Raw genomic sequence first — 7,368 nt, forward strand, 5'->3', positions numbered from 1 at the left:
TTTGGGGTGGTCAGTGTGTAGGAAAATCTAGCTGGGCTGAGGGGAACAGCAGGAGGGTGGAATGTGGGAGGGCTGGAGGGGCACTAAGGGTGGTTCTGGAGTGGTGCACTCTGGGAATGCAAGCCACAGGGGAGGGATGTGGGATGAGGGCAGGTGGGCATACTGGGAGGATCTGGTGAGGGATTCAGAAGCTCTGGGGGCACAACTTGCCTGGGGTTTTCACACATTCAGCCTGCAAGGAGGAAGATGCGGGTGGGTAGACAGGAAGGGCAGAGGCGGTGAGGTAAGGAAGTTACGAAAATGCCCCAGTTAGGCAACTAACCCAGAGGACAACAGTTCCAAATAGGTCCGGCCAGGATTCACTTCTCCAGGGGAGAGACCCCTGGACCCTCTATGTAACTACAGCTCCACACTTTCTCCACTGCCCAAACAGGGCATCTTTATGGCAGCCATGCCAACCCTTGGCCACTGTTACTGGCCTCTGAGTTAGCTTTACAAGGCATTACTGCCATGATCAGGCTCAGATTAAACCTGGGGGTGTTCACAGGGGACAGATGGGTTCTTATCTGGATGCAGGAGAGGTAAGAGTCACTGGCTCAGAATCCCAAGGGATTATTTCAAATCTTCCCAAGCTGTGTTATTTCAGAAACAGGTGTATGTGGGAGTGATCTGGAACCCCAATGAGTAAGTTCCTAGAAAAACCACAGGGGTTGGCATTGTGTAGAACGTAAGGCACTGTGTGCAATGCCAACATTGCAAATAGGCGCCGGTTCAAGTCCTGGCTGCTCCCTGCTAGCTAATAGCTCAGAGAAGCAGTGGACAATGGGTTGGTCCTGGGGCCCCTGCCACCCACGTGGGAAACCTGGCTGTAGTGGCCATGTGGGGGAGTAATCCAACTGCTGGAAGATTTTTTCCCCCGGTTTATGTGTCTGCCTTTCAAGTAATAATAACAACAACATAGCCCATGTTCAGACCTATGTGTAGGGCCTGGTGCGATGGCGTGGCCTAGCGGCTGAAGTCCTTGCCTTGAACGCACCAGGATCCCATATGGGCGCCGGTTCTAATCCCGGCAGCTCCACTTCCCATCCAGCTCCCTGCTTGTGGCCTGGGAAAGCAGTGGAGGACGGCCCAAAGTCTTGGGACCCTGCACCCACGTGGGAGACCTGGAAGAGGCTCCTGGTTCGGATCGGCTCAGCTCCAGCTGTTGTAGCCACATGGGGAATGATTCATCGGACTTAAGATCTTCCTCTTTGCCTCTCCTCCTCTCTGTATATCTCACCTTATAATAGAAATAAATATTTTTTTAAAAGACCTATGTGTATAAGCAGTTGTCACTTTTCTATAAAGTAGCAAATATGGGCCCAGCATGGTAGACTAGTGGCTAAAGTCCTTGCCTTGCATCTGCTGGGATCCCATATGGGCGCCAGTTCGTATCCTGGCTGTTCCACTTCCCATCCAGCTCCCTGCCTGTGGCCTGGGGAAGCAGTCGAGGACGGCCCAAAGTCTTGGGACCCTGCACCTGCATGGGAGACCTGGAAAGGGCTCCGGGCTCCTGGATTCAGATCAGTTCAGCTCCGGCCGTTGTGGCCACAGGGGAGTAAATCAGCAGATGGAAGATCTTTCTCTCTGTAAATCTGCCTTTCCGATAAAAATAAATCTTTTTTTAAAAAAAATAGCAAATAGGGCCCGGCGGCGTGGCCTAGCGGCTGAAGTCCTCGCCTTGCACGACCCCGGGATCCCATATGGGCGCCGGTTCTAATCCCGGCAGCTCCACTTCCCATCCAGCTCCCTGCTTGTGGCCTGGGAAAGCGGTCGAGGACGGCCCAAAGCCTTGGGACCCTGCACCCGCGTGGGAGACCCGGAAGAGGTTCCTGGTTCCCGGCTTCGGATCGGCGCGCATCGGCCTGTTGCGGCTCACTTGGGGAGTGAATCATCGGACGGAAGATCTTCCTCTCTGTCTCTCCTCCTCTCTGTATATCTGACTTTGTAATAAATAAATAAATCTTAAAAAAAAATCTTTTAAAAAAATATACCCAGCACCTGTCGTCAGCACGCCTCTAGTTGCTGCAGACCACCGAACTTCCGATTGACGCCCACGTGGCTACCCTCCCATGGCGTCACCCGGAAGAGCTCCATTTCATCGGCTCTCAACTGCCAGCCCCTTCGCAGTCTCCGCCCCTTCGCGCTCTGTGGCTTCCCGCGGCGAGGCTTTAAAGTCTCGCGATAGCCCGCCTGTTTCCCATAACTCCGTGCCGTCGCCCCGCCCGTCCTCTTTCCGCCATCTTTCCGTGCCGGTGAGTGTCCTGCCGAGCGCTCTGGCCTCATCCGCCGGGCATCGGCGCCATCCTGCCGTCGGAGGCTCCGATCTGGTGTCCTGCGACGATGCCGCGCCCGCGGTGTCCCGGAGCCGCAGCTCTTCCTGGGCACCGTGGCTGGCACACGGCGGGGGACGAGCTTTCCGCGCGCGCCCCATGCTCTTCCGGGGAGTCCGGCTCCTGGGCTGGAGGCCGCCGCGCTGGGCGAGGGCCGAGGCTCGGCTGCGGCTGAGGTAGCGCCCTCGGTCCCTCCGGCCGGCGGTGTCGTGCCCGCGGAGGGGCTCGGTGCTGCAGACCGGCCGGGCACGTCCTCGCGGGCTGAGGCTGAGAGTGCCGGGGCGGGAGGGAGCGCGGCTCGGGGGTCGGGGGTGTGTGTGAGTGTCTGAGCTAGCATGGCTCGGGGGTCGGGGGTGTGTGTGTCTGAGTGTCTGAGTAGCATGGCTCGGGGGTCGGGAGTGTGTGTGAGTGTCTGAGCTAGCATGGCTCGGGGGTCGGGGGTGTGTGTGTCTGAGTGTCTGAGCTAGCATGGCTCGGGGGTCCTGGGTATGTGTGTGTGTGAGTGTCTGAGCTAGCATGGCTCGGGGGTCGGGGGTGTGTGTGTCTGAGTGTCTGAGTAGCATGGCTCGGGGGTCGGGGGTGTGTGTGAGTGTCTGAGCTAGCATGGCTCGGGGGTCGGGGGTGTGTGTGTCTGAGTGTCTGAGCTAGCATGGCTCGGGGGTCCTGGGTATGTGTGTGTGTGAGTGCGGCTCGGGGCTCCAGGGTCCTGGATGTGTGTGTGTGAGTGCGGCTCGGGGCTCCAGGGTCCTGGATGTGTGTGTGTGAGTGCGGCTCGGGGGTCCTGGGGGTCCTGTGTGTGTGTCAGCACGGCTCGGGGTGGCTGCGGGGGTCCTGGGTGTGTGTCCCCGTGTCCCGCCAACCCCCGGCCCGGTGCTCCGTGTCGTGCAGCCGCCATGGTGCGCATGAACGTCCTGGCCGATGCCCTCAAGAGCATCAACAATGCCGAGAAGCGAGGCAAGCGGCAGGTGCTGATCCGACCATGCTCCAAGGTCATCGTCCGTTTCCTCACCGTCATGATGAAGCACGGTGAGTGGGGGGCCTCGGGGGCGCGGGGTGCACTCTCTGGCTGTGTCCCCCAGCATCCCCCGAGCTGAGCGTGGCGGCCTCCGGCTCACGTGTCACCTGCTGTGTTCCACAGGCTACATTGGCGAGTTTGAAATCATCGATGATCACAGAGCTGGGAAGATCGTTGTGAACCTCACGGGCAGGTTAAACAAGGTGAGAGCTGGTGACGCTGCCCCGCTGGCGTACTGGGCGGTGGGCAGCTCTGCTGTGGCTGTCCTGAGGCCTGTGCCGTCCGTCTGGGGTTGTGACCGTCTAGCATTGGCGTAGCTGCACTCGTGGAGGGGCTCTGCGGGAGCGGGGTCGGTCGCGGGGTTACTGGCCACCGCTGGGACAGGTGCTCATGGCCTTAGCTGCCGGGCTGGAATGGGAGGGCTGTTCCTTGTATAAACGTTTGTTGTCCAGGTACTGGACTTGGATGGTTACAGATGAATAAGCGAGAATGTCTGAGGCCTTTTTGGCCTGTGCCATGACCTGGACGTGGGGTCTGGCCGAGGCGTCTCCTCCCTTTGTCTCGGTGTGTGCTTGCTGTGGTTCCCTCCCGTCTGTAGAAGGCTTGGTGCTAGCAGAAGACCTGGCAGCACCACAGCATGTGGCTCGGCGCCTTGGGCTGCTAGAGGGACAGACCTGGCTCCCACGGAAGGTGGCCCTGACCACCTGGAGAGCGCCTTGGGTTAGGAGAGGGGCTGGTGTGGCCGCCGGCTGCGGTGATGCTTGGGGATCTTCAGAGAAGCCCCCCTTCTGGGTGGGCTCGTCCTCGGGTAGCTGGCGGGCTGATCCCGCCCGGGCACCGGTGCAGGCGGCCCACTGAGGGAGTAAGAGCTGCTTGAACTGCCGTCCCTGCGGCTTACACTGAAGCAGCTGGGAGACTTGGGTGATCGTGCAGCTGCTGACTCGGCCCCTGGGGTGCTGGTGGGTGCTGGTCAGGGGCGTTTCCTGAGACTGCATAGGAGTGCTCTGCCACCAGTGTCCGAGTGTGAGGTGGACGTTGACCTGGCACTGTGCCGCATGGTCTGTGTTGGCATAGCGCTCTTGGTGGGCTGTTGCTTCTGAGGTGGCCAGTGCTGGGTCCCACGATCAGTGGCAAGGGGACATAACTTAATGGTGGGAAAATGAGCCTGGCATTGTGGAGCACCATTCCTGAGCCGAGTACAGCAGTGCGTCTTAGATTAAGGAGTTCGTTCCTTAGACAGTCTGATATTTTGCATTTTTGCCAAATGATTCAAGACCCTACCAAACATGGGCTGTGACCTGACATTGCCAGGCCTAGCTCTGTGTGTTTCGTCTCGCTGCATGTCTGCTTTTTCTCCTGGGCAAGTGGTTGGCCTCGTAGGCAGCCGTAGTGTGGGTTGGATATTTTTTAAATGGTGCTTTTGATAAAGATTGTGACCAGGAGAGGCACCACCTTAAATGTTGGGCTCAGTGGTTCGTATAGTGATTATAGCACCACAACTTTGTTTTCCTGTTGTGTTACAGTGTGGAGTGATCAGCCCCAGATTTGACGTGCAGCTGAAAGATCTAGAAAAATGGCAGAACAACCTGCTGCCATCCCGCCAGTTTGGGTGAGTTGATTTCTTCCCTTCAGAGAAGTTTGTGTTGGGGATTGATATGGCGGGACCGAGTCCCTGTAGGCTTTAGGTCTGAGGGTGAAGGGTAACTGTCACAGAGAGTCCACTTTTCTGTCTTCACACGCATTTGATTCATACAGTGTGAGTTTGTGTGATACTAGACTGGCCAGGATCATTGCCAAGGCCTAGGGCTTGGGAGAAACTGGGCTTAAATACTTCTTGTTCAGACCCTCCTTGCCCCGTTTTGGAGCTGAGCTCTTGGAGTTCTGTTGCTTTCATCCTTGGGTTTGCCTGACCAGATGCTGGGTGTGGTAGAGTCCAGGAGCAGAAACCCTGCTCCTCAGGTTGAACGCTGGGAGGGTCTGCACTTGGTACGCAGAGTCCTGATGTCAGCACGGGACCATGGGGGTGTCACTGTGTGTGGAGGGGAAGCTGGGGGTCCTGTGTGGGTCTGCGTGGGCACCAGCAGTTGGCATCGTTAGACTCACCAGGACTTGTGTTTCCACCCCGTAGTTTCATCGTCCTGACAACCTCAGCTGGCATCATGGACCACGAAGAAGCAAGACGAAAACACACAGGAGGAAAAATCCTGGGATTCTTTTTCTAGGGATGTAACAGATACAAATAAAAGCTAAATGGACTCTGGCGCTTTCATGGATTGTGTTGAACCTGTGCAGCGGCATGGCGAGTGGCAGTGTGTGGCCCTCGTGGCCTCTGGGGACGATTACATGGTTGGTCAGGGAGGGAAGGATCAAGGACTAGGGAAAGTTGGTTGAATTCATTGCTTCCAAATTTGTTTCCTCTTGTTCCTGGGCAAGGGGAGAAACAAAGAGGAAAACCACTCATGACTTTGCACACGCCCCAGTCCCCAGGGCTGAGGAACAGCCACCGCATACCAAGCCAGAGTCTCAGTGTGTGCACATTCCTTGGGTTTGGACAGTTCTGAAAGGCTGCAGATTTCACTGATCCAGGATGGTGTTGCCCTCCTGATGTCCATCGACTCCATTCACTGAGATTTTTGCTGTCATCGTTTTGGGTGGTTGTCCAGTTTTGTTCTGATAGTGCCTCTCCCCCAGGACTGGGGTGTCTGATCTGGGTTCCGTGGACCTGAAGCCTTAGTTCAGGGCTGTTTGTAATAGTCCTAAAAACGTGATTAAAGCATCTGACAAGTAGTGGTTGGCAGAAACAGCAGGCATCTGAGGTGACGGCTCACGGTGCAAGATGTGTCACAGGTGGAACAGCTGGGACTCAAACTAGCACCCATAGAGGGTGCTGGCGCTTGGAGGTTGAGGATCAGCCGAGTGAGCTGCTGTGCTGGCCCCAGGTGTCCGAGCACCCAGTGTGGACAGCAAGGCAGTGGACGTCAGCCTGGCTGTGGTGCTATTAGCTTAATTAGGGAATTGCCAGCAGGTGTTTTACTGGAACTGTTGTGATAATTTAGCCTTTGCTAAGGATGTGAAAGTGACAAGTTTGGCAGATTGCTGTGTGATGACTTAGCTTGAATTTGTGGAAGGGCAGGAAGTTGGAGAAGTGCCTGTTGGATGCTTGCTGTCTGACAGGACCACAGTTACAAGAGTGAAGTTGTCAGGAGCCCTCAGCCGCAGCTGAGAAAGGGCACCGGGAAGGGGATATAGCCCCTCTGCCTTGGGGCATGGCCTGAGAGGAGGGCCTGCTTGTATCGAGTGGGCAACAACCAGGAGCTGTGAAGACGGAATGACCCTGTCTGTTGAAGTCTGGAGTCTTAGGTTTTTCTTTCCAAGTCCCCAGATGAGAAGATGGATTGTAAGACTGCACCAGACTAGAGATGTGTGCTGTTCCTAATCTTTGTAATGCAAACTCCCTGCGGGCCACCTGAGCTGAGCTGAGCAGAAGTGAGGTGGTGTGGCACCAGGCATCGGTGGTCACCTGGTACTGTGCAGGTGTAAGGTGCTCACTCCCCCCACTAGATGCCAGACCAGAGATGGGGTTGAATGCAAGCCAGGAGCGACCAAGGCAAGGGCTCTGCAGGAGGCACTCCAAGTGAAGCTACCCCAAAGCTGTTTAAGAACCTCTTTGGGCCCGGTGGGTTAACATAATGGTTAAAGTCCTTGCCTTAAACGCATCAGGATCCCATATAGGTGCCGGCTCTAGTCGCAGCAGACCCGCTTCCCATCCAGCTCCCTGCTTGTACCCTGAGCACAGCCCCAAGCCTTGGGACCCTGCACCCTAAAGGGAGACCCGGAAGAAATTCCTGGCTCCTGGCTTCGGATTGGCTCAGTTGCAGCCACTTGGGAAGTGAATCAAGGGACGGAAGATCTTCCTCTCTGTCTCTCCTCCTTTCTGTATAACTGACTTTCCAATAAAAATAAATATTTAAAAAAATCTGT

At 56.4% G+C, this 7,368-nt stretch overlaps 1 protein-coding gene across 1 annotated transcript; it reads left to right on the forward strand.

Moving 5' to 3' along the window:
* Positions 1–2,146: 2,146 nt before the first annotated feature.
* RPS15A (ribosomal protein S15a) lies at positions 2,147–5,643 on the forward strand. Its single transcript, XM_058680563.1, has 5 exons — positions 2,147–2,294; positions 3,261–3,398; positions 3,511–3,590; positions 4,911–4,996; positions 5,516–5,643. The coding sequence occupies exons 2-5, from the start codon at positions 3,266–3,268 to the stop codon at positions 5,607–5,609; spliced, it is 393 nt and encodes a 130-aa protein (XP_058536546.1). The 5' UTR covers positions 2,147–2,294; positions 3,261–3,265; the 3' UTR covers positions 5,610–5,643.
* Positions 5,644–7,368: the final 1,725 nt, after the last annotated feature.

This window comes from Ochotona princeps, chromosome 24 (genome assembly GCF_030435755.1).
Source record: "Ochotona princeps isolate mOchPri1 chromosome 24, mOchPri1.hap1, whole genome shotgun sequence".
Classification (NCBI taxonomy): Eukaryota; Metazoa; Chordata; class Mammalia; order Lagomorpha; family Ochotonidae; genus Ochotona; species Ochotona princeps.

Bases quoted from the DNA above. Each gene is read 5' to 3' on its own strand.
- RPS15A (XM_058680563.1), top strand. From the start codon at position 3,266: ATGGTGCGCATGAACGTCCTGGCCGATGCCCTCAAGAGCATCAACAAT. The intron at 3,399-3,510 runs GTGAGTGGGGGG...TGTGTTCCACAG, and splicing joins CACCGTCATGATGAAGCACG to GCTACATTGGCGAGTTTGAA. The intron at 4,997-5,515 runs GTGAGTTGATTT...TCCACCCCGTAG, and splicing joins CTGCCATCCCGCCAGTTTGG to TTTCATCGTCCTGACAACCT.